Source organism: Pinus tabuliformis, chromosome 2_2, assembly GCF_031772625.1.
Source record: "Pinus tabuliformis cultivar Carrire ecotype Pingquan chromosome 2_2, CPIR1, whole genome shotgun sequence".
NCBI lineage: Eukaryota > Viridiplantae > Streptophyta > Pinopsida > Pinales > Pinaceae > Pinus > Pinus tabuliformis.
This window is the reverse complement of record NC_142300.1, coordinates 285,754,945-285,780,691: the sequence shown is the minus strand read 5'-3', so window position 1 is coordinate 285,780,691 and position 25,747 is coordinate 285,754,945. Positions and strand designations below refer to the sequence as shown.

The window sequence follows — 25,747 nt, the reverse complement described above, 5'->3', positions numbered from 1 at the left end:
CCATAACTATATGGGTTTGATCCCATCATTATCTGCATCTCTTCAACAAAATATTGGTTTAGGTTCAGTGTGGAATGAAGCAGCGTGTGCCAAAGGAAAAATGATGTCAGACTGAGGAATTTGCAGTGTATGTCGCATTAATACACAATTGTCACTCATATTTATCAAGTTGTTGATCCTACATATCTTTTTCTTCAATCATGATCAGCCTATGATGCAAAGCACATTAATCAACAATAAAACATTATATGCAATCAGAGGAAACAAAAAAGGGGTGCATGGCAGATCAGTATTATTTATCCTGTGTAAACAATAAATTTTGGCAATCTACAGTCTATTTCCTAGATTCTCTTGCCATTCAGAACTGATTGCATGCAACACTACTTCCCAATAACATTTTATACATCTCAAGCCTGGCTGCCCATTCTTTTCTTGATAGTCTTCTAATGTATTAACTTGATTTTGTGCTTGGAGAACCATTATTTCAAGAGAAATGTTCAACTATATGACATATTCTATTTCCAGTATTTCTGGATTTATCTTGTGTGCCCCCAAAAACAAGGAGCTAAACCAAATACGTGGATTCGTATAATCAACAAACTTCAAACATAGTTTTGTTTTCCCTCACACATAAATTGAACTGAACTGAAACATGAACACAAACACCAAACTTACATAGTTAGGATTCATATAGAGAAGAAAAGTCTACTGGGAAAATAAATAATACAAGACTTCAATCTATAAGTAGTGGCACAAACAACATTGAACTGACATAAGGAAGCTTTAAATCATTAAACTTCAAATAATCTCTGGAAAGAAAACATAGATGCCTTTTGTTTGATTAAAAAGATGGGTTTAGCTATTTCTTAGTCAAAATTCAAAATGTTTTCCGAATATTCAAGATATATGTATATTGTAATATAACAGAAGAAAAATCATTTACCACGCCCCATCTCTTGAAGATTTTGCTTCAAACTCCATTTCTGAAGCATCTTGGTCCGTTCTTCCTGTGAAAACAAACAAAGGTCTAAAGCAAGTTATGATAACATCTTCAAAGGCATAATGTGAAACATTAAAAACACAGACAAATTCCCACAAAGTATGCATAAAAGATTACAATTAAGGAAATTCCTTCCATCAGACCCTTAAGCTCCAATACATTGCAACTTATCATCCAACTGCACTTTTATGGTAAGTAATGCATTCACATACTACTTATATATATAATATAACAGTTCTATTAATACGATGTTCAAGAAAGCATGTGCATGGGCATAGCCGGTCAAGCATAGCCTAAAAAATTCACATATTTATCTTACCTATACAAATGTGAAAAGCCTCTATAAATTATAACAATAATGGCTCCATCCCTATTCATCTAGCTTAGGGTCTGAGTAATATGAAAACCCAAACACGACAATTCAATAAACGTTGGCACGGCCCAAGAAGCTGTGTGGCTCCATTAGTGCCTTTGAGGTTGGTCAATCGCACATGACTAGGTTTTTGGTTGGATCCACATGAACACCATGCACATTCATGATGTGAACCCCCAAAATTGAATAGTCTACATGTCAAATGAAGCTGAATCCACAAAGCTTAGTCACACTTTTCGACGAGCTAGGCATGATATAATGGACTATGCAAACCCTCAATCAAGGTCTTAAGCCCTCATTGAGCATTTCAAACCCCAATTGAGGGCTTAAACACTCAATCAAGTTGAAACCTTGACAGAGACTTTTAAACCAAAATCAATTATTTATGTCAACTATACCTTAAGCAAGGATTTTAAAATAACTTGATTGAGGGCTTGAAAGTCAATAACTCTCCCCTATTTTTGCAGGAATTCAAGGATCTGCAACTTTCAAGAGATGAAATCCCTTCATTTCTTCCATGGAAGGTGGCAAATTTGGTGTATGTAGAATTGTCATTGAAACCTCTATCCAATGACATAATTTTCTCATTTTGGATTACATACTATATTTTAATTTACTTTTTATGTTAAAACCTATACAAAACTTTTTTCTCCCCAGTAGTGAAGGCCCCCAAGAAAAATACATATCTCAAAAACTACACAATCAAAAAATTATAAAAAATATGTGGCCACTCCATGGATATTTCCGTTTTGAAAAGGGTATTTATGGTCTTTCATTTTACATAAACAAAAGTGAATTGTTGGGAACACAAAGGTGTATAAAATGCAATTCCAATATTCACTTGTCGTCTTTGGAAAATAATAATGAAAAAAAAAAAAAAAACTCAAAAAAAAATTATAAAACAAGAGGGCACTACTGCATTCTATGTATATTGTGCTTGTATAATTGTTTTTTTTAAATTATACATTGACATTGAATTCGCTGTTGGGAACTATTACCAAAAAATCTAGTACAGCTAGTGCAAAACCTCACTAGGTAGACCTTGTTGAAAATATGTAGCTGTGGTTTGTATTTGAAGTCAACAAATCAAAAGAAAAATTATTATTATTCTTACAGTTCAAGTCGGCCCCACCTCATGAAGGGGTTTGACCCTTGGTCAAAACCCACTTGTTTCGACACAAATAAATTGACAAAGAAAGCTCCGCATTTGGCGTCAGCAACTCAACTTCTCTCAAGCAAGTCTGATCATTTATTCACACGTGCGAAGGAGGAAGAATCTGAAGTTTGACCAGCAAGCTTTGACTTTAACCAGTGAAATTTGACCAGCATTGACCATGGCATTTTCTGGCTATTTTGACTTGGAATCTTTGACTGAATGATGAATATTCTAGGCATATTCTGGGTTGACATTGACCTAATCCTTAAAACAAGAAGACTCGACGCTGACCGCACTGTTGACTGGCTTTGACCACAGGTCAAACCGGACAGTTTGACCGAATTTCTCTGTGGAGCAGCAGGGCCAAAATTCGGCCTCCTTGACCAGACTTGACTTGTGAGCAGAAGTTTGACTTTCTCTCTCTTTTGACTTGGCTTGACATGAAATTTATTATGGCCAATGGGATGAAGTTTTGATTGGAAAATCAGATGTACAATTGATTGAATTGGACAATTTCTCCTATGAAAAGGTTGTTGGCTTTTCCCCTGGTTTTCGTGTTTTTCAAGGGCAAATTTGTATCTCCTGTGCATCTTTATCTTATTGTGATCTCTCCTGTCCCACTGCATTTATGGTTGAAATTTTCTGAAGTGTAATTGCTTAATGATCTGAAGAAGATAGATTGTATCATTGGAAGTAATTATCTGGCAGAAAATTGTGCTTGTTTTAATTGCACTATAGAAATCGACTGGTACCAGAGCTTTGGTGAAGGAAAGAGAATCGAGATCACTCTTGAAGAGACCTACATCTGCAATCTAATTGTTTATCTATGACCATGGGTTCCTCTATGAAGACAGAGAACAAGTTGGAAGGAGCTACAAATTTTAGGGCCTGGAAGACAAGGATTGACCTCATTCTTGCAAAGAATGATGTTTTGGATCTTGTGAAGGGCAAGGTTACTAAACCTACAGATAATGAAGGGAAAAAAATACAAGAAGGATGACATCACAGCCATGAGTATTATTGTGGAGTCTATCAAAGATCATTTGATTCCATATGTCTCAAATCTTGACACTTCAAAGAAGATGTATGATGCCCTGGTTGGATTATATACCATCAACAACATTGGTCAAGCAATGAGTTTGAAGAATGAGCTTCGTGATGTTAAAATGACAAGAAATGATATTGTGGCCTCATATTTCATGAGGATCTCTCAACTAAGAGATCAACTTCAAGCAATTGATGAAATTATTTTTGATAAAGAACTTGTGACTACAGCACTTAATGGTTTGCCTGACTCATGGGACTCGTTTGCATCTAGTATTTGTGGCAGAGAAACGATTCCAAGTTTTGAGGATCTATGGACCTCTTGCACTCAAGAAGAATCTAGACTTGTCTAAAAAGGGAAGATTCCAAAATCTCAAGGAGATTCTCAATCATTTGCAGCCCACTCTAAGCATAGCAGAGGAAGAAGAAACTTTGGAAAGTTTCAAAGGAATGCAGGAAGAAGACCCAAACCAGGAAAAAGACCTCCCTCTCAAAGAAAAAGGGGCATGTCAAATATTCAATGTTTTCGTTGCCACAAGAATGGCCACTATCAAAACAAGTGTCCTCAAGGAAATAATAATAATAATAATAACAAAAAGAGAAAGGGCAAGCAACATGCCTCAGCTGCAGGTTTTGATTAGAGCAGCGCACATATGAAGAAGCCAAAGAATGATGATGATAATTTTTCTTTTATTCTACTCTTATAGGTTCTATTGCTAACAATGATGTTTGGTTGGTAGATAGTGGTGCTTCAGGCATATGACAGGAAGTCATGAAAGCCTCACAGAGTTGGTGGAAAAGAAGACTACACAAAAGGTGGAGCTTGGTGACGATGGAAAATATGCAGTCAAAGGCATTGGTTCAACATCTTTTCAACTGGAATCAGGAGGTAACATTTTCTTAAATGATATATTATATGTACCTAGTTTGAAAAAGAATTTGGTCTCTACTTCATGCTTGGAAGATAAAGGGTATAGAGTTGCTTTTGTTGATGGTCAAGTTCTAGTATGGAAGAAAGGCTCTAGCATAGATTCTTCTAAAGTAATTGGAGTGCGAGAAGGAGGGTATGGCTTCTTGGGACAATCAATTCAAGCATTGATACATAATGACATTGATCTTTGTAAAAGGCTCTAGCATAAATTTTGTTAAAGTAATTGGAAAAAAGGACCATCTTGGAAAAAAAATTCTCCTAGGCATATCATCCACAAAATGGTGGGTAACATCTGGCTCCAACTGGGGCATGCTCTCTCTCGAAGTGGACGAAGCTACTTGAATGGGAGGTCACGAGAACTCCAACAATCTCTTGGTTACCGTAGACCTGTTACCTGCACATACAATAGATGGAAAACACGGGGCAGCATGCTTTTGCAGCATCTCATGATCGCACATACTTAGATTAGGCCCATAAAATCAACAGAAAAGTAAATATGCAAATTTTATCTAAATGCGACTACTCTACCATGAAAAATATCATATAATGTTAGTTCTAATGAGGAAATGAGCATGCAATGCATCCTACCCTAACATATAGTAATGCCAATACTAAGTGTAATCATAAAACAAGTGTAACCAACATATCATCATATCAATATACAAATGCCTGCCAATATGATTACTCCTATAGCAAATCTCGAAGCGAATGCGGACACAATCACATGGAGGATGAAGCGGGTGGGAGGTGGGAAAATGTGATCTCCATGGGAGGTAAAAGGAAACCCTAGGAGAAGGAGAATAGGTCAATCTAGAAGTGTGGGGCTTTCCCTCTAGGTACACAATGGTGGAATGTAAGATTACTCTCAAGAACTCCCTATCACAATCATTATTTATAATATTATGCTTCATAGATGCCACAAGGTTGTGATGAGAGGGGAATGAAGGGTGAGGGAAAGGAATGCAACAAATAGGTTGCTCAAGGTGATGGTTACATTGGAGAGGGGAGGTCATGGAGTGATCAATACCCTGAGGGTGTGTCGAAGGAGGTAAAGTATAATCAATGATGGGCTCTTCCACGACACTATATTCGGAAGGGGAAAGGGCTCACAGTCGCTTGAGATCGTATGACAAGGGGTGAGGGAATCACTTGATGAAGATTCAAGATGATGAACAATAGAAAAGGGCCAAGGGGAAGGTGAAGTCTCAACGAGATCCTTTTCCTAAAAATCCAACTCTAGAGGCTCAAGTGATTTGAATATACTCCTGGAATCACAAGGAAGGTAAGTATGAGCAAGGGCCTTATCAATCCTATCATTGTTGTTTCCAAAGAGAGGGTCTTCCCAAAAAGGGGAGTTAATCATCTCCAATTGCTCCTTTTCATGCAAGGGAAAATGATAATTCTCCTTCCCAAGGGTATCGATGGATGTGTCCTCATAAATAATGCCTGGGAGAAAGGGAGGACCACTCTCAACCTCATCCTCCTTGTCGGTGTCATAAATGGGAGCACAGTCAAATTGAGGACCAATGATTTCCCACTTCTCCTGTTCAATGTGGAAGTAATCTCCAATGTCATCTTACAAGGGGCTAATGGGTCATCTTTCTCAAGGTTCTCAAAAGAGGAGTCATTGAGAGTAATATCCTTGAGAAAGGTAAGGTTGGTCTCAATTTCACTTTCCATAAACTCATCCTTCTCAGCACCTGTGCTTTTTTGTTCATTATGTGGAACTAATGAAGACTCATCTTCATGCTCATCACTAAGATCCTCAAGGTTATCTCCAACTTCTTCATCTTAACTAATGAGACCTTCCCTTCGGAGGGCTTCCTCTAGGCTTTCACAAGCAGCTTCATTAGATTGGAATTTGGGTCCCTTATACTCTATGAATTTCTTGAGCAACTTGATAGACGATGAAATGCTTTCAAGCTCACACAAGTCGAGCCAGCCTCCGTGCTTGCATTCAATAGAAGCAATAAATAACTCCACGAGGTTGTCTAGATGAACCACATTAACTTCGAAAGCATGCTTCATAAGTTTTGCTATGTGGTCCAATGTTGTGGATGGATCACCCTTGAATTGTGGCATATTTTGCATAAAGTTCCAATCCAGGCCATTTGGGTATCCTAGAACTCATGTGATATCCAACGCAAGAAACCACTCATGAAGCTTTTTAGAAGCCACTGATTTTTATATATTGGTATCATGGGAGTCGTCTCGGTGAACTAAAATTTCCTTAACAGATGCTTGCTTCACCCTATAAGCATTGACTTCGAATTTCAATGAAGAACCAGGGCTTCATTCTTCCAATGGATTCGCCAAAATGGTATGTCAATATGTCGTACGGGGAACAAAACACACGTCTCGTGTCCCCAGCGACAGCGCCAAAATGTTACTGCTCAAACTAGCAGGGGGGCTAAAGGGACACGATCAAGGACAACAATGAAGACTTATCCCATTGTCACCTCAGCTAACACTCCCTACTCTTTACGGACTTTCACCAATGGACGGAGACCCGATATATAGAAAGTCACTTGTGAAGGATGAATCAACAAATGGATGTGAAGTGACCTTAATGATCCTTTTCCTAAAAGGTGGTTAAAAATGGAGCTTGTTGATTTGGAGTAACATCGGATGTGCTCTAGCCACGAAATTTGGTGGAGAGGTTGGGGCACATGAGATCTCCAATACCCAGAAAGGGTTTGGGCAGATTCTAAACAGTTTAGGAGATATTAAAATAATTAATATTTTTAATGGAGTCCCTAAGTCTAAACTAAGGGAAATTAAAATATTAATCTGGATTAATATAAAACTGTGTTAGAATGGTCCAAAATACATGGATCAAGCTAGATCTAATCTTAGCCGTTGATTAGGGACCTAATCTCAGCTTTTGATATGTCAACTAGAAAAGTATAAGAGGAGGCTTGAGGGTCACTTGGAGAACACACCAGAGTGATCAGTGATTCAATTCTCTAGAGCGGGGTTTGCTAAGAGAGATAGGATTAGTGATCGGGAGATGCAGCTGAGGGGCATTTGAGTACAGAGAGATAAAGAGGTAGAGATAGTGCCGGGAGAGCAGCGCAGTAACTAGGGAGAGTGACGCATAGCCAGTCAGGGCTCACGTAAAGGTAGCCGGGATCTGCGCAGAGCCTCAAAGAGGCCAGCGCTGCTGACGCAGAGGGCCAGAGGGTTGAACTAGGGCCTCCTAAGGCTAACGCAAACCCATCTGGGGCGACGCAGGGCCAGCGCTAAGCAAAGAGGGGTTGAAGCAGTCCAAAGAGTGACTGACACTGGGGTTTCTGGGGCAAATTGGTGCTAAGGAGCTGCCGGAAGGATTATCCAGGGTTTCAGCCAGGAGATTTGTCAGAAACTGAGAGGTATTACTGCCAAGGAAATTCTCTGTTGGGTAGGCCAGTTTCGACACCCAGATTGTACTCTAATATTGCTTAATAAGAAAACCCTCAGATAGCTGCACCAGTTTTCCCACATTGGGTTTTTCCGGGGACATTAGTCCAAAAATAATGGTGTCATATGGTGTGATTGTTTTTGTTTCCTTTAGTTGTTGATCTGTAATATGTTGAGCATGCACTAGTGTTTATTTTCAGTATTTACATTGTAAATAACTTGTTAAGTAAAATAACAAGTAGGTCGGAATACATCAAATAAAGTGTATGGAGGGTTTCTATCTAAGTAAACTTAGAAATTTCAATAGAACTTGCTTGCTCTTCAAGCAAGGTACAAAGCTTTCTAGGAGGAGGTGAGGATTTAAGGGCTAGGTTAAAGGAATATGCCTTGTAAAGGAGTTTCCTAATCCCTAAAATCCTTATTAGGCTTGGTTTCCCCAGTGGTTCCTAAAGAATTAACTTTTCAAAGTTATGGAACCACACGGGACCAAGTGGACCCATCCTAGGTTAAGGGGAGGGAGTTTAGCAACCGATGATGATCTTAACCTAAACAAGGAAGGGGAAAGGATCAAAACAAGAATTTCCACTTAAAGGTGTCAAATTGGTCCTATGAGGTACTAGCCTAGGGAACACCAAGGCAAAATTTGATCTCAGAGCTAGGGCTTGGGGTATCTCACAATCCCACCATCAGAATTTCTTCAAATTTGGAGGAGACCTTGAGGATACACTAGCGCAGTAGAGGCTAGGAGATCGAACTTTTTCTATGGCTACTTTGTCGGGAAAGTGATGCCCTAGGTGGCCCAGTGTGGCTAGACCTAGAAAAGAGGTGAAAGGTGAAGAAAAAGGTTTTAAGGTGATCACCTTATGGTGGATCAATGCCTAATTCCTTCGGGGATATGGAGTTAGGAAGAATTATGAAGAAGGATCTCGTTTCTAGCTCAAGGAGGCTATAAGGGTAACTTCATCCAATGTTAGGGAAAAAAGGAAAGTGTCCTTAAAGCATTTATACTTTGCTTGCAAATGAAGATGGCTTATCAAGATAACTTCAATATCTAGGACAATTCATTCAACACCCATAGCCCATACATAGAGATATGCTATATAGAAACATAATTCCACAATGAAGCGGTAAATGTATGCAGCGATTAGCCCTAAAATAGCAAAAATTGTTGATTTCTAGTAGCATCAAATGTGCTCTAAGTGTCAAAATTTGCAGGGAGGCTTAGACACATGCATTCTCCAATAACCAAAAATTGTTTTGGGAAATTCCACCCGGAGACAGTTTTATTAAAATAATTAATTATTTTTAATGAGACCCTAAGTCTAAACTTAGGAAATTAAAATAATTAATGGGTATTAATCTAAACCGCTGGTGAAACTTCTAGAAGAAGGCGAAGATCAAGTCAATATGATCCTAGCCATTGATTAGAATCTAATTTAGGTCGTTGATTGATCAGCAAGAGGATTAAAAGAGAAGGCTTGATGGGCACTTGGAGAACACACACAGAGAGTTCAGAAGATCGAATTTCTGCAGCAAAGCAACTGTCGGTGAGAAATTTGAAGTGAGCTTTTGCAGTGAGGGGTAGAGATAGTATCCGGAAAAGGGAAGTTTTCCTAGGCCAGAGAGTACAAGGCAGAGAGCGCAGAACGATGTCCAAAATGAGGTTGACGCTAGTCCACGCAAAGCTGATGTTGTGGCAGCGCAGAGCCTAGAGGGAGATCGAATTCCTGCTGAGGAAATCGAGTTTCAGAAGCTAGGAGCTGGGGTGTGAGACCAGGAGGCTGGAAATTGAAGTTTTTGGGCAGCATAAGATCTGGAGAAAGAGCAATGCACTCCCCAATAGAGGTGACACGCAAAGGCTAACACAGAAGGGATGCAGAGCCTCTTTCCAATGAGATCAGGGTCGGATTCTTCTAATGACAGGGTGAGATCATCTCACTATTTGTTTTGTCTAGTTTTTTTCTGTATCGGATAGCCAGTTGAGCATCCAACAAATTGTACTCAGAATTTACTACTGCAAAAAAATAAAACCCTCAGAGTTGCTACACCGATTTTCCCGCATTGGGTTTTTTCGAGGACATTTGTCCAAAAATAACTGTGTAGATGTGTGTGCTTATTATTTCTCTCCTGTGCTGTATTTAGTTTCCATAGTTTATTTTGGTGTAGGTTGCAGCGTATGTATTTCAATGTTTATCGTAGAAAACTGCAGATAACTTGTTCAATTAATTTAACAAGTAGGTGAAATATAGTCAGTTTGTTGCAGTAGGAATCGGGTAACTGATTTTTCACATGGTATCAAAGCACAGATCGTGAGCAGAAGAGCTCAGAAGCAAAAAGGAAGAGAGTCTGAAATTCCTGCAGAGGCAACAATTCGAAGCCCCAGGAGGCAGCACAATTCAAAAGCCTGAAGGGCGAAATCTGAGGAGAAATCAATTTCTCTGAGAGAGTCAACAAAGAAATTCGATTTCCAATTCAAAAACTTCCATAGGTAGAACCAACAGCGTATTTTTCTTTGCAGAGCAAATCTTCAGCTGAGACGCAAATATTTTGCAGCAGTTGTTGGGAGAATAGCGTTAGTGGGAGAGAAGAAGACACATTGAGGAAATTTCTTCCTCAGAGAATTCCTAGCAAGGGAATTCGAATTCTCATTTGCTAAGCAGCAGCGAGAGAGAGGAGGTCATTCCACTTTTTCGATTGGCAGAGATGGCAGCGAATGGACTAAGAGATTAGGATAGATTGAATGGGGCATCCAACTATGTGATCTGGAAGGCAAGGATGTTGTTACACAAAATATTGTCACCATGACTTTTTGCAGTCAGTGTAAGTCTATCACCACTCATATTGTCCTCCTTTGCAAGTCTCAAACCTCAACTCTTCATGTCAATCCTTAAAAATGAGAGAAAGTCTTTGAAAATCAATAAAACTCTGGTTCCGCACTTTCTCTTACCATTACCTGCGGTCCCGCACCCCTTGGTCATGTTACCTGCGGACCTGCCCGCTCTGTCCCTAAAGGAGTGGGTGCGGACCCCTGTGAAAGTCAAAAAGGCGCGAGTTTATTCTTAAAAACTCACTTTGGGTTAATTCTGGACGCTTCTAGAAGGAATCTTGACGTGGTTGGTTCGCTCCTAGGTGGTTCATGCATCCCATAACTAAAGGAGCTAACCCCTTGATGAGAGGAGCTTATCCCTTTGAAGGAGGGCTCTATCCCTTTGAAGGTGGACCTAGTAACTTCCCTCCTCTGCACTATAAATTAAGGCATTGGGCTGGTTGCTAGGGAGGTTGAAAACTGAACATTTTTTAGGGTAAATGTTGTTGGAATTGAGACTTCCTAGTTAAGCTTGAGAGGAGAGATTACATACCTTTTGGCTTCTTTGGGAAGAGAGTGAAACTTGTCAAAGTAGAGGAGATTCTTGCTAGACCCTGGGAGAAGCTTGTACAGCATCAAGGCACCAAGGTTGTAAAGTTCTTCTTTGATTAAAGTTAATACAATCAGATTCATTTTTCTCAATAAATTGTCTTCTATGGTTTATTTCATGAATTCCTTGATCATCATGATAAATATGGTTTATTATATTGGCTTTTCAGATGCTATTTCATACGTGTGCCTGTTTGTGTTTGCAGATTCCTTAAAAAAGGAGCTCATTTGGATCAATGGAGCGTGGCTTCCACAAACCAGCACTGGACTCGAGGTAGGCCTAAAACATCTACTAGCCTTTATTTATAAATCGCATATTTAGAGAAAGATAGAATTTGTTTGGTTTGCTTGTCGCTAGATATCCATAGATACTAGGGAGGTCGGTCTTGTCCACAAAAACGACTCATCCGCACGACAAAATGGGGACTCCACTGGGGACTTGAATTTTGATTTTTGCCTTTGCTTTTACTTTGACTTGAGAAACTGTTTCTCTGTTTCTTGTTTTTTGCTTGATGTGTGTGGGATTGGGTAGATTTTGTAGATCTTGAATTATTTTTTATTTTTCACGCTTTTGGAAGAGGACCGCACCCTCTGTTTGTAACACAGTTCGGACATCCCCGCACTTTTGCTTTACACACAGAGCGGTACCGCACCTGGTTGTACCGGGAGCCTGCAAACCCTGTCGAATTTTTGAAAAACTTAAAATATATTCATTTAATTAAGCCTAAGATTTATTTATGTGTTTTAGCTTCTGCCCAGATCTGCACGTGTCTTGTCAGAAACTTTTCGTAAGTTAATTCCATTGGCATTTAGGTTTTAGGTGAATTTCTAGAAGCTTTGTGTGCCTGGCTTGATTTTTGTTTCGTCTTTGAAGTAACTCAGAGCTTAGAAGCCTTAGAAACCTCAGATCACCCTGGTTTTTGCTGGTCTTCTTATGAGTCTGACCGATTTGTAAAATTTGTCTTTGTTGAGGAATACATCTTGTTTTTTCTCTTTGCAAAGCTTCGAAAGAACTTGTGTTGAAAGTTTTGGATTTCATTTTTAAAAAAGAAAACAAAAGCTGGTTGTTTTTTATTAATTTGTGATTCTGGACAAATTAGTCCTTAGCTTGCTCATAACTAAGTAAAACATCCTTGAAAAGAAATTTTGTAAGCTTTTACTTCAATTAGTTTTTTAGAATTTATAGATCTCAAGATTAGATTTTCAATAGTTTTGAGTGTTTTATAAAAATTAAAAAAATATCTCTTTTGAAAAAGTTTGTTTTTGTAGTATTTGAGTGTTTGAAAAGAAAGGGAAATTTTCATGAGCATAACTAGTTGTCTCGTTTTTTGAGTTTATTGGAAAAGACAAAAAGTTCTTTTTATTTGTTTGTTAAGGAAAGATTTGTTTATCAAGCATTTGCATTCTCAACTCTTTCTTTAGCTAGAAATTCATTGAAGAAAAATGATTGTTTATCATCTTAAGTGCATTTTTAGTGTTTTGGAGTCGAGTCTTTACACCATAAAGTTTCATCTCTGCACCTTTTGACTTAAGAAAAAACCAATAAAAATAACGCTTGAAAGTAAAATCTATCTAGCAATCTTTTTATTTCTAGGGCTTTTTATCACCAACATAGCTTAGGCTAGTATCTTGGAGTAGGGAGTAATTAACTCTCCAAGATAGTAAAACAAACAAGTAGCTGTATCTTGCGGTAGGAGATAAATTCCAATTGTTACATCTATGCTCGGGGAAGCTCCTCTTAAAGGAATCAAGCACGAGATCGTGTCCGAACCAGTGGGGTAATCAATCCTTCCTCATTGGGAACGATACAAGATATACATGTATTAAAAATGGTAAACCTCGGATTAACCATTGTCGAGGAGCCTGGAGTCACTTGTTGGTAAACCTTGGATTATGTCAAGGAGCCTTCAAGGGGATTGAGCTTGTTACTCTGCCCTTGCGTGTGTATCGGATCACAGAATGTTCCCCCAGATATATTTTTTTCCGTTGGTAACCATAGTGACCATATTCTATAGGATTCTTTCCTAAGGTGACGATGGAGGGAAGATCCCACTGTACCTGGAGCAGACATCGGCTAGACTCACTTGGATTTTCTGGGGGGTTCTCTTCACTCGAAACGGTTTAGTGGAGAAACTTGTGCCAGTCTATTCATTAAGCAGGTTGCCGGGGTAACTGTTCCAACCGCCATTTCTGTATTGAATTTTGCGACGTTGGATTTCATCACCAACTAGTGTTTTCGGTACGGAAAGTTACTGTTTGTGTGTGGTTTGACCTCCTAGATTCTTTAGGCGTGTGATTCAAAATTGTTTGGTTCTTTAGAGACTTTAGGTGGTTTTCATTGAGATTTTTCTTTATTTGCGTGTGAAGTAATTAAAATATTTAATCGTGGTTGAATTACCGAGGAAGTCCCGTAGACTTCGGGGCCAACCTCCTGAGTTTTCACCAAGCCAACTTGAAGGGCTACGAGCCCTTGTAACTCCTAGTGACAGTAGAGTTGGGTCACCTGAAGAAGGAGAGTCTTCTTTAGTTGTACATCCTGATTATCAAGTGCAAGCACCAGAGTATATTATTGAACCTATTTCTTTTTCCGAAGTTACTGGTAGTTTTTCTTCTACTAGTGAATTAGCCGAGGAACCTGAAATATCTGAACCTGAAACTGAACCTGCTGCTCCAACATCAGGATTTGCCTCTCCAACTTCCAGTGGTCCTGGTTCACCCAGGGTAGAAAGAGTCATTACCCAAAATCTTCCTTCTGGACTTATTGCTATTGAAGAACTTGTTACTCCGGAAGAAGGTATACCTATCCCTGAAAATCAACCAGCTATAGAACTTAGGGAGCGTGAATCAATCTTTTACAGTCCACCTAGGAGGGATGCTTGGTATCTTTCATTGACCAATTTTTTGGAAAACCCGGGACCAAGTTTTTCACCACCTCGCATTCCTTTTCATCCAACACCTAAGGGTTATTATCCTCCTTTGAATATGTCGAGACAGTCGTCCATGTTTTCTCAATCTCCAGAAACATTTTTATATGGCGGTCCTTCTGTTCCCTCTGGGTATCAGTCACTTACTAGTACTTTTTCAGGAGCATCTCCTCAACCTGTTGAACATGGGTTATTAACTGGTAATAACAGAACTAAGCCGTTGAGTGTAGAAGATATTCTTATGATGTCAGGTACCATTCCAAATCCGCAACCTCAAGGTGGCCAGTTACCGCCTGGGGGCAGCCTCAAGATCCTCAATTATCACCTGGGGGGCAACCTCAAGGTACCCAATCACTGCCTGGGGAGCAACCTCAAGGACAGTACATACCTACGGGACAGTACATTCCTCAAGGTCAACCCCAGACTCAGTATGTACCTCAAGGTCAACCCCAGTATCAATACGTACCTCAAGGTCAACCCCAGTATCAGTACGTGCCTCAAGGTTATCAACCTCAAGGTCAGTACCCAAACCAAGGTTTCCAACAACCTTTCGGTCAATCATTTATCCAAGGAGCTAGAAATGTACCTTTGAATTATCAACTCTACCCTCAACCTAGTTATGGTCCTCAATTTGCTCAACCTTCTATGGGTCCATACCCCCGAATGAACTTAGTGTGGGATCCATCTCAATCTCAACAGATCTTGCAACGGAACGTGTAGTTGTCATCTCAATCTGGACAACCCTTAGTTTCTGGTTCAACCCAACAACCTATCCAGCCTACTATTCAAACTTCTGCACCTTCTATAGTTTCTCAGCCTGGGCCTAGTTTGCCTCGAACTCCGCCTCAAACGACTGCTGCAACATCTGTTCCGTCTACCCCACCTACTTCTGGAGTATCAACAGCTCCGGTTTCTATTGTTCCTGCATCAATTCCTCAAGCATCTTTACCTCAGTCTAGACCCACAATTCAGACTTCGGTTCAAATGCCTGTAGGACAACCTGGTCCAAGTACGGTTGTCACAAGTCAACCTCAATTTACTTATCAACCATACCAGGGACAATACCAATTCGGTCCTGCTGTGCAGAACCCAGTCTATCAGTATCAACCGTACCCTGGATATACTTATCAGCAACCTCAACAACCCCAGTATGGTCCGGTTAATCCTGGTTTTCTGGGAGGATATAATATCCCAAATGCAATTCCAATTCCTAGTTATCCTGGATATCCTCCTCCTGGGGCTGGTCTTATGACCCAGGGCTTTCGTGACCCTAATCGTCAGTTACCGTTCATTGCAACTTTGGACTTGCCTGATTTGTCGCGCCTTACGAATGATCCGATTAATTATCTTCCGTTTTGGCCGCCAATGCCGAATAAGTTGCCTAGTGATATTCCTAAGTTTGAAGGTAAATCAGGAGAGGATCCGTCAAACCATGTGATGACTTATCACCTCTGGTGTGCATCTAACTCCATTTCAGATGATTCAATTCGTTTATGCCTTTTTCAACGCACTCTAATTGGTTTTGCGGCCAAGTGGTACATTGAGTTACCGCGAGCCACTTTTTATAATTTTAGTCAACTAGCTACTTCGTTTTTAACTCATTTTCAGTTGCCTGTCAGATATAACAATGGCACGGAATTATTAACTTCATTAAAACAGTCAACGTCCACTTACATTTCAGATCACATTCATGAATGGAGACATCGACGGCGTTTAGTGAAGGTTTTTATCCCAGATCAAATCTTAGCAAAATGGTTTGTCAAATCTTTATTACCTAAAATCACTGAGGATGTAGCTAAGGCAGGAGTCGTTACTGAAGAGCAAGTAATTGCTCAAGCTCAGTACCTTGACCTCGTTTATACGCAGTCGGGTACGTTACACGAGAAAATCCCCGATCTTCCTAAACAAAATCAAATAACTGTAGCTCCTTCAGGGTCTCATGTCGCTGATGGTATGATTGGTACAGTTAATACCAAAAGTAAGAAGAAATCTTCCAAGAATTCTTTTCCTATCATAACTTTACCAGATTCCCCGACAGGAGATTCTTCCGTGGAAATTTATGCCGATATTCCTGTTGTAGAGTCATCTACGGCCAAATCAAAATCCGGTGGTAAGAAGAAAGGGAAGAAGAAAAATAAAATAGATAAAAATTCGAAAGAGAAACCAGAAAAAACGGAATCTACTAATGAGAAACGCAAACCTCGTTATCCTTGTCTCATTTGTGACTATGAACATTTTACAAGAGACTGCCCTCATCGCGTTGAGGTTGCGAAAATCGTCAAAGGTTCTCAAATGCCTGTTGTTTTGAAGGATCCTTTTCCTAGTCAAGACAATAAGGTGATAGGTTCTTCCTCAAATGCCTCAGAAGAACCCATAATGATGATGTCCCATGTTAAGATTGCGACGCAATCGCAAGATTATGGAAGTAAAAGTCTTGTTGGTGGTAAGGAAGCAGAATCTTCTAATTCGAACCCATCAACTTCAACTCCCAGTTCCGATCCACTACAGATCGAGAAACCTAACCCAGACTTAGTAATCAAACCGCCCGCCAAGGGTATACTTCGAAAGTCAGCTTTCAATACACATGCGAGGGCTGCTCAAAACTATAACATTGTTGAAGATTTGGCTATTTCACCTTCAACAATGTCGGCTTTGGAGGCGCTGCAATCATGTCCAGCACAGCGTAAATTGCTATTATCGGCTATAGGAGCTGTTGATATTCAGGACTCGAACCTTATAATTTTCGATTTAGAAAATAGTACACCTCGTTTACCTCATCAAATGGCTTTCCAAATTCCAGTGTTAGTCAAAAATAGACCTTGCTATAGGACTGTGATTGATGAGGGAGCTTCAACGTGTATTATGTCGATCCAGTGTTGGAGATCGCTTGGTTCTCCTACACTTAATCAATCCCTGACGATTCTAAAGGCCTTTGATGGCCGTGGGTTCCATCCTTATGGCATTCTACAAGATTTACCTATAGGGGTTGAAAGCAAAACTGTTAATCTAGATGTGGAGGTGGTTGATGCCCCTCTAGATTACAACCTTCTCTTGGGTCGTAGTTGGTCTTACGCTATGACTGCTGTTGTTTCATCGGTCTTTCGGTTTATAAAGTTTCCTCATAATGGAAAGATCGTAACTATAGACCAGCTAACTTACTTTTCATCCGACCCAACCTCTTCTGAAAGTATCCAGCATGTTGGCAAAACCACTATCCCTTATAAGGATGTTGGAGTAGGACTAGTTAAAGATTTTGTTTTACTAGGAACTTTTTCCTTTCCCCCTCCCAACGTATCGCCTTCTACTGCAACCATTCATATGATTTCATCAAACACTATCGTTTATGATGATCCTTGGATCGTACCTTCCGAATCTGAGATAGATTCATTTGGTGATGCTATGCCTTTGAGTCCATATGAAATTGTGTATCAGGCCGTACAGTCGTTTTCTGACCCTTCTTCAACCAAAATTGACTTAATGAATGTGGTCCATGAAGAATCACTTTCAACATCAAACTCAGATTCAACAATTTTTTCCGAACTTGTTCACACTGATGAGCAAATTCGTGAAATCTTCTCTGTTGATGATTTACCATAGGAAAATCTTCATCATAGATCTTCGTTTTTACCTGAGATTGATCACTTTGAAAATGATTTTTCATCTATTTTTACGACTGATTATGTCAAAGAACCTCAGAATCCATTGCAAAATCCTAATTCTGAGTTAAATTTGGGAAATATTTCTCGAACTATTCCTATTGACATTTCAGTTAAGCCTGGAATTGTTGAAAACATTCATATAGGTGCCTCTTGTACAGAAGATGAAATTCAAACATATAAGGCCCTATGTCAAAAATTTCGCGACGTGTTTGCTTGATCATATGAGGAAATGCCAGGAATTGACCCAACAATTGTTGTTCATGAAATCAAAACTTACCCGGATGCTAAACCCGTCCGACAACGTTTGCGTCAAATCCACCCGCGAAAAGCTGCTGCTATTAAAGCAATAGTTGAAAAATTACTTAAAGCAAGTTTCATTTATCCAATTCCATTAACGAATTGGGTATCGAATATTGTTCCTGTTAACAAAAAGCAAGGAACAATAAGAATATGTATCGATTATAGGGATATTAATCGAGCTTGTCCAAAAGACAATTACCCAACTCCCTATATCGATCAAATCATTAATGATTGTGTCGTCAGTGAAATATTCTCCTTCATGGATGGTTTTTCCGGATACAATCAAATAAATATTCTACCTGTTGATCAACCAAAAACGGCTTTCATTTGTCCATGGGGGACATTTGCTTATTGCAAATTACCTTTTGGGCTTAAGAACGCCGAAGCAACTTTTCAAAGAGCCATGTCTTACGCGTTTCATGACATCCAGCATATTGTGCAACCCTATCTCGATGATTTACCTGCTCATTCATTACATCGAGCCGATCATCTCATCCATTTACGAGCAATCTTTATGAGGTGTAGGCATTATCGAATTAGGTTGAATCCACATAAGTGTGTTTTCTGTATAGAAACGGGTCGGTTACTGGGATTTGTTGTTTCGAAAGCCGGCATTCGTGTCGATCCCTCGAAGGTTGAAGCTATTGTCAAATTGCCTCCTCCTTTGACTCTTCGCCAACTCCAAAGTTTGCAAGGGAAAGCAAACTTTTTATGTCAATTCATTCCTAACTACACCGAGATAACAAAGGGTTTTACTAGGTTGTTGAAACAGAGTACTCCATTCTTTTGGGATGAGATCGCTGACAAATCTTTTGATGCACTAAAACACGCGTTGACCCATGCACCGTTATTGCATCCTCCCAACTACAACCAGGATTACCTCTTGTATCTCGCCGCATCCCAATCCACCATCGGAATGGTGTTAGTTCAGGAAGATGAATTCGGTAGTGAACATGTGATTTATTACCTTAGTCGCACATTGAATCCAACTGAGCTAAAATATTCACATGTGAAGAAATGGGCCTTGGCAGTTGTTCAAGCTGTCCAACGTTTTCGTCATTACATTTTACTACGCAAAACTACTGTCATTTCCGATTGCAACCCTATGATCTATATTTTGACCAAACAATTGCTAGGGGGCAAGTATTCCAAATGGATTGGTATCCTACAGGATTTTGACTTGGAGTTTGAAAAATCTAAGTCAAATAAATCTTTAGTTTTTGCGGAGTTAATGTGTGACTTCCCACGTGCTGATACTGAAACTGTGGCGGAAGAGCCCATTGCGAACGAATCCTTGTTTCTAATCAGCACTCATGATTCATGTATGGGGATATCATAGTTTATCTCCAAACCCAATCCTTTCGGCCTGAAATTTCAAGATCAGAGCGTCGAAAAATACGATTCCAATCCCAACAATACAAAATTATTGGAGATACACTTTATCGTCGCGGGGCGGACTCTGTTTTCCGATGTTGTTTAATTCATGAGGAAGCTGAAAGGGTTCTAAATGATTGTCGCTCTGGAGCATGTGGCAGTCATATGTTTGGGTTTGCCACAGCCCAAAAGATATTGCGCGCTGGCTATTTCTGGCCGTCTTTGTTTAAAGATTGTATTAACGCGGTCCGAAAATGCCACAACTGCCAAATTTTTTATCGAAAGATGCGCGCTCGACCTGCTCCTCTCCACCCTATAATTGCCGTCAGTCCTTTTGCGAAATGGGGTATCGATTTTATTACATGTAACCCTCACTCGACCGGGGGGCATGCGTATATCATCCTTGCGGTAGATTATTTTACCAAGTGGGCCGAGGCGATGCCTACATTTGCGGCAGACGGCAAAACTGCTGCGATTTTCGTTTTCAATCATATAATTGCTAGGTTCGGTGTTCCACAAGCGATTATCACTGATCATGGGCGCCATTTTCGAAACTTTATGATGATGGAACTAACAGACCAACTTGGCCTGCGTCACGATAGTTCAACTCCATATTATCCACAAGCTAATGGTCTGGTTGAAGCCATCAACAAAGTTCTAGTCATCATGATCCGACGAATCATTGGGATTCATAGGTCAAATTGGCATAACATGCTATTTTCAGTGCTTTGGGCGTATCGAACCTCAGCAAAAACATCAATTGGCTTCACTCCTTTCCAACTAGTTTATGGTTTGAAAGCTGTGTTACCCATTGAATGCGAAATCCCGTCATTGCAAATGGCCATAGAATTACTTCTAGCCACTTCCAAAGAGGAAAAACGTTTGTTGTACTTGCTCAGCTAGATGAGAATCGACGTGATGCTGCACTAGCAATCGAAGCTCATGCCAAACGTATTAAAGCTCAGTATGATCGAAATGTTACACCTCATAATTTTTCGGAAGGAGACCTAGTCTTACTATACAATCAAGCAAATGATAAGTTGGGCGCTGGAAAATTCGTACCCATGTGGCATGGTCCTTATGTTGTTAAGCGAAAACTGGCAAAAAGGGCCTATGAATTGGTAGACTTTGACGGGGTCTCTTTAGGTAAGCCCAGAAATGGTCTCTATCTGAAGAGATATTATGCTTAAATCTGGGTGTGGAGATTTTAGTTAGGTTAGTTTTCTTTCTAGCTGCTGTGTTTTAGATTAAAAAGTGTGCTTAGCTTAGAGAGTGTTTTTGTCATTATTCCTGCTTATCTTGATTTTACTCTTGATATTGCAGATGTCGACGTCTCCCCAAACATACATTGGTTTTGCTGATGGTGCTTGTCATAATACAGGGAACATTTCTTCCGCAGCTTGGGTTATCTATTCGCCCTCTGATGAGTTGGTATCTATGCATGGGGTAAGCCTCGGTCAAACAACGAACAACATTGCAGAGTATAGTGCAGTGATTGAGTTATTATCTGAATCCATCTCGTTTGGGATTCGAAATTTGATTGTGAGGTTAGATTCTGAACTCGTTGTATTACAGCTTAATAGAGTGTATGCCATTAGAAATCCAGTGTTATTGAGATTATTTTTTAGAGTTCGTCTCTTGGAACGTGAATTTGACTATATTGAATATCAACATATTCCAAGATATTTAAATACATTAGCAGATGCAATTGCTTCTCGAATGTTAAGTAGACATTTGCAGTAATCAAGCAAGTAAATTTAAAAACATTCCATAACATGTTTTACAAGATAGCCGGTAATAGTGATATAGCATAGCATAGAAGTGTGTCATATATACATCGTCTTCGATCATAGGTTGAAAAACACCTTATGATCGGCAAAAATGATAGTACAAAAAGCAAAAATGTCATATGAGTCTACAACAAGCGATCATCCTATCACTGGTGATGATCACGATAAGAAACCACTGTACGGGCCACCCTACAAAGGAACCTCATGAAAGGTCCTGGGACTCCAATCACATAGCGTTGTAGCCTAAGAGGAATGTCATCTATGCTAGTCTCTGGAATGTCTGTTGTCAAACGCTCTAGATGGTTTTCCAATTCAGCCAACGTCTCTGTAGATTCGTCCTGTGGGGCTGGTGCTGCTGCAGCTCGTTGTTTCCTCTCATAAGGCCGAAGAGTGGCTGGTCGCCATGGACCTACATTTGCATTTGAAACTTTTTACTATCAATTTTGGGACGATTTAAAAACAAAAAAAAAATAAATTAGAAAATGTTGAAAATGATTTTACCTGAGTCATCCCATTGCTCTCCTGGTGGAAGAGCCATGTCTGGGTCACCACGATAATCCATCCCAGCATAAGGAAAATCCTGAATAGCAAAAATTTGGTTCTCCAACCAATGAAAATACTCAGGAGGAAATCGAACAACTTCTGAACCCTCCTCAGGATGACGGGCCATAACTGCAACCCAACGCATCAGTTTGGGCTCTCGGGGAAGTCCAGCTCCAACGGAAAGATGTTGTGGGACCAACATTGGGACCCTCTCTAGACCAAAGCTCACAACTAAGAAACCATATCCAAAGTTTTTCAGTTGTCCGTTCTTTGCTCTAGTCAGTTGGCCTTTTACATTAGCCAACACAGCTTCGCACCAGTTGAAGATGGTGCCCCGAAAGCAGTCTACTGCCATCCGCATTTGGGATCCAGTGGCCATATGTAGTGTTGCGCTTCCACAGAGTCTGGTGACAGTAAATGCAATCACTTTGAGTTCAGGACGGGAGATGGTTTTGATATCAATCCCTTTGTCCTTGGTTTGGTCGTTACAAAACTCTAGCTGGAGGCTATCGACAGACTGGCCACCTGGCCTAGCCCCGAATAGAGTCAATTGTTCACCTCTCTTAGGCAAACCAGTCAAAAAGTAAATGTCTTCCGACTCCATTTCGAGCTGGTGGCCACCAATAAAGAAACACTGGTCCTGTACATTCCACCTGTCTACCAGCCACTGCAAAAAGTCCACCTGGGCCCTCATGCCAGGTATGGCCCAGAATTTGAATAAACCGCATGCCTTCAATGCATCAATCGAAGGTTGATGATTAATCGCGGCGAGGTCCACATCCTCGTGCTCCCATTCCCGCCAGTCAAGCATGATGTATACCCTACATTCAATAAAAAGGCGGATTAGAATATTTTAAATCAAAGTTTTTGGGCGGAATTTGAAAAATTTAAGTTTGAAAACCTATGCTGCGGGGACCGCACCCTCTATGTTAGAGACAATGCGTAGGTCCGCACTCTAGCTATATAGCAGGTGCAGGCCCCTGACTTTTTTCTGCATGCGAAAAAGTCGGGGTCCGCAGGTTTCGCATGCTGCGCCTGCGGACCCCCGCGCGCGGTCTTTTAACCTAAATATTTCCTAAAAATCAAAATAAAACCCTAAAAACAAATTTCAAACAGATGAAATGCAAGAGTAAGATGATGTGGATTACCTGGAGGTGACGGTGTTCAATTCCAACGGACGGATTTTCCGCAATCTTCACGGGAAGTTTCTTACCAAAAGCTCTCTTTTCTCACTCTGAAGTCAAACGGTAAAAATGAATTTACAAAAGCCCTTTTTATAAGCTTTTTTGAATAAATGAATTTTTAATTTGTTTATTTTTCACTTTAAAGAGGTAACTTTTGAAGCATTTTTATTTATTTTAAATAGGTATGAGTAATGTTTGAGTTTTTGTGCAGGATAACGGATTTTTCAGGCAAAATTGATCATTTTTGACAAAAAACATTAGAGTCACCTTTAAGCTCTTTTCTGACTCCTAAAATATAAAAAGATTGTCGAGCTTTTCTTTTTAAGCTTGTTAAAACGGAATTAAAAAGACGGTCCACTTACAGCCCTTTTCTGACCGTAAAAACACGAAAAGATTGCCGGATTTTTGTCGTTTCAAATTCGATATTGGTTATAAAACGACGTGTCATTGATTGCTTTTTTACTTTTTCGGATCAGAGACACTAATTATGAAAAGTACTCCTTGAACGTAATGGTCAAGCGGTTCTCTCAAGTATTATTTTATACTTTTTCAGAATTGAGAGACACAAATTTACGAAAAATGACAACCATAGAGTTTTCTTAAGTTTTTTCAGACTCCCTAAAATTGAAAAACGCTGAGTTTCTCCTATACTGGACTCGTTAAAATTTAACAGTAAAGGACCTATTCAATTACAAACAGGAACGAACCACTCCTTCTCAGGGTTCGAATTTAAACTAAGTTGGACTCATCCGAAAGATGAGCTTATAATCAAGCAAATGTTATCCTTCTCAAGCTTGTTAAAAATAAAGAGGTACTTGCCAGAAATGGTGGGGGATAAGAGAGGAAAATGAACCTGTTTTTCATACTTTATGTCTCAGAAAAACATTTAACCACTCTTGAACACGACACTTTTTATTCACCTGGGTTGGGAAATCCTTTGCCTAACAGTTGATCAAACCATATTGAAAGTCTTCAACCCGTTTCTGGATATTAGCTTTGGGTCAATTGTCACCAAACCATCTGTAGTGTCATTATGTGTTCAAGAGGTCAGTGCAAATAAACCATTCACCTGCGAAATATCTGTCATCCATCTTGACCATCCCTGAGTCAGTCCTTGCAACTATATTTCTTCAAACTTGATCTATGATTTCGTGTTGTGGGCTTGCCTACGACGGATCGCTTTCTATCGACTTCAGCTCATTATCTAGAAAGATGATCTAGAAATCATCAGTACCTTGGAATTTGCATGCCTCAATGGCAGGTTTTCCGCCTTCGACGATAGGTTGCATCATTGACCTTCGATCAAAGGATTTCGTGCCATGTTCGACATCAACACATCTATTCACATTTCATGAATTGTACTGAGTACTTTGAGAGCCATTGACATTACTGGTGGTTTCTCTCACACTTGTTAACAGTTTACATCATTGACTGGTAATCAAGTGCTTTCTACCATGTTCGACTTCGACACATTCATTCACATGGATAGAATCGTACTATTTCGGGAAGTAGAAATCAAGACCCTGGATCTAGTTTCCACCATCCAGGCTGCGAGGAATTTTGTATTCATTATACAGTGGACTATTCGTAAACAGATGATTGCGCCCATACTATGTCCATACTTGTGATGTATTGCAAGATCATTCATATATCAGAGCAGTTTAGTTAGTTTTCTAGTTAGTTTTGATCTGAGTATGGGAATGCCTACCTCAGTAATGATATGATCTCATATATATATATTTTGTATTGAATGTTTTTACAGGTTCCAACCAGGCTCTCCACAAGATGATCCTCGAAATGATAAAGTACTTCACTCTTCTTAGATGATAAACGAAATCCTCATCTACTACAGACTTCGCACTTTAGGGGGCAATCTGTTACACAAAATACTGTCACCATGACTTTCTGCAGTCAGTGTGAGTCTATCACCACTCATACTGTCCTCCTTTGCAAGTCTCAAACCTCAACTCTTCATGTCAATCCTTAAAAATGAGAGAAAGTCTTTGAAAATCAATAAAACTCTGGTTCCGCACTTTCTCTTACCATTACCTACGGTCCCGCGCCCCTTGGTCATGTTACCTGTAGACCTGCCCGCTCTGTCCCTAAAGGAGTGGGTGCAGACCCCTGTGAAAGTCAAAAAGGCGCGAGTTTATTCTTAAAAACTCACTTTGGGTTAATTCTGGACGCTTCTAGAAGGAATCTTGACGTGGCTAGTTCGCTCCTAGGCGGTTCATGCATCCCATAACTAAAGGAGCTAACCCCTTGATGAGAGGAGCTTATCCCTTTGAAGGAGGGCTCTATCCCTTTGAAGGTGGACCTAGTAACTTCCCTCCTCTGCACTATAAATTAAGGCATTGAGTTGGTTGCTAGGGAGGTTGAAAGCTGAACATTTTTTAGGGTAAATGCTATTGGAATTGAGACTTCTAGTTAAGCTTGAGAGGAGAGATTACATACCTTTTGGCTTCTTTGGGAAGAGAGTGAAACTTGTCAAAGTAGAGGAGATTCTTGCTGGACCCTAGGAGGAGCTTGTACAGCATCAAGGCACCAAGGTTGTAAAGTTCTTCTTTGATTAAAGTTAATACAATCAGATTCATTTTTCTCAATAAATTGTCTTCTATGGTTTATTTCATGAATTCCTTGATCATCATGATAAAT

General features: G+C 39.9%; 1 protein-coding gene across 4 annotated transcripts in view; it reads right to left on the bottom strand.

Annotated features, from left to right (window-relative positions):
• The window catches only part of LOC149192446 (protein SAWADEE HOMEODOMAIN HOMOLOG 2-like), a 254,874-nt gene that overhangs the window by 88,567 nt on the left and 140,560 nt on the right, over positions 1-25,747 (bottom strand). For all 4 annotated transcript variants that reach the window (XM_089406390.1, XM_089406391.1, XM_089406392.1 and 1 more), the window contains exon 6: positions 944-1,007. In XM_089406390.1, coding sequence (XP_089262516.1) covers positions 944-1,007 — 64 coding nt within the window. The remainder of the gene's footprint in view (positions 1-943; positions 1,008-25,747) is intronic.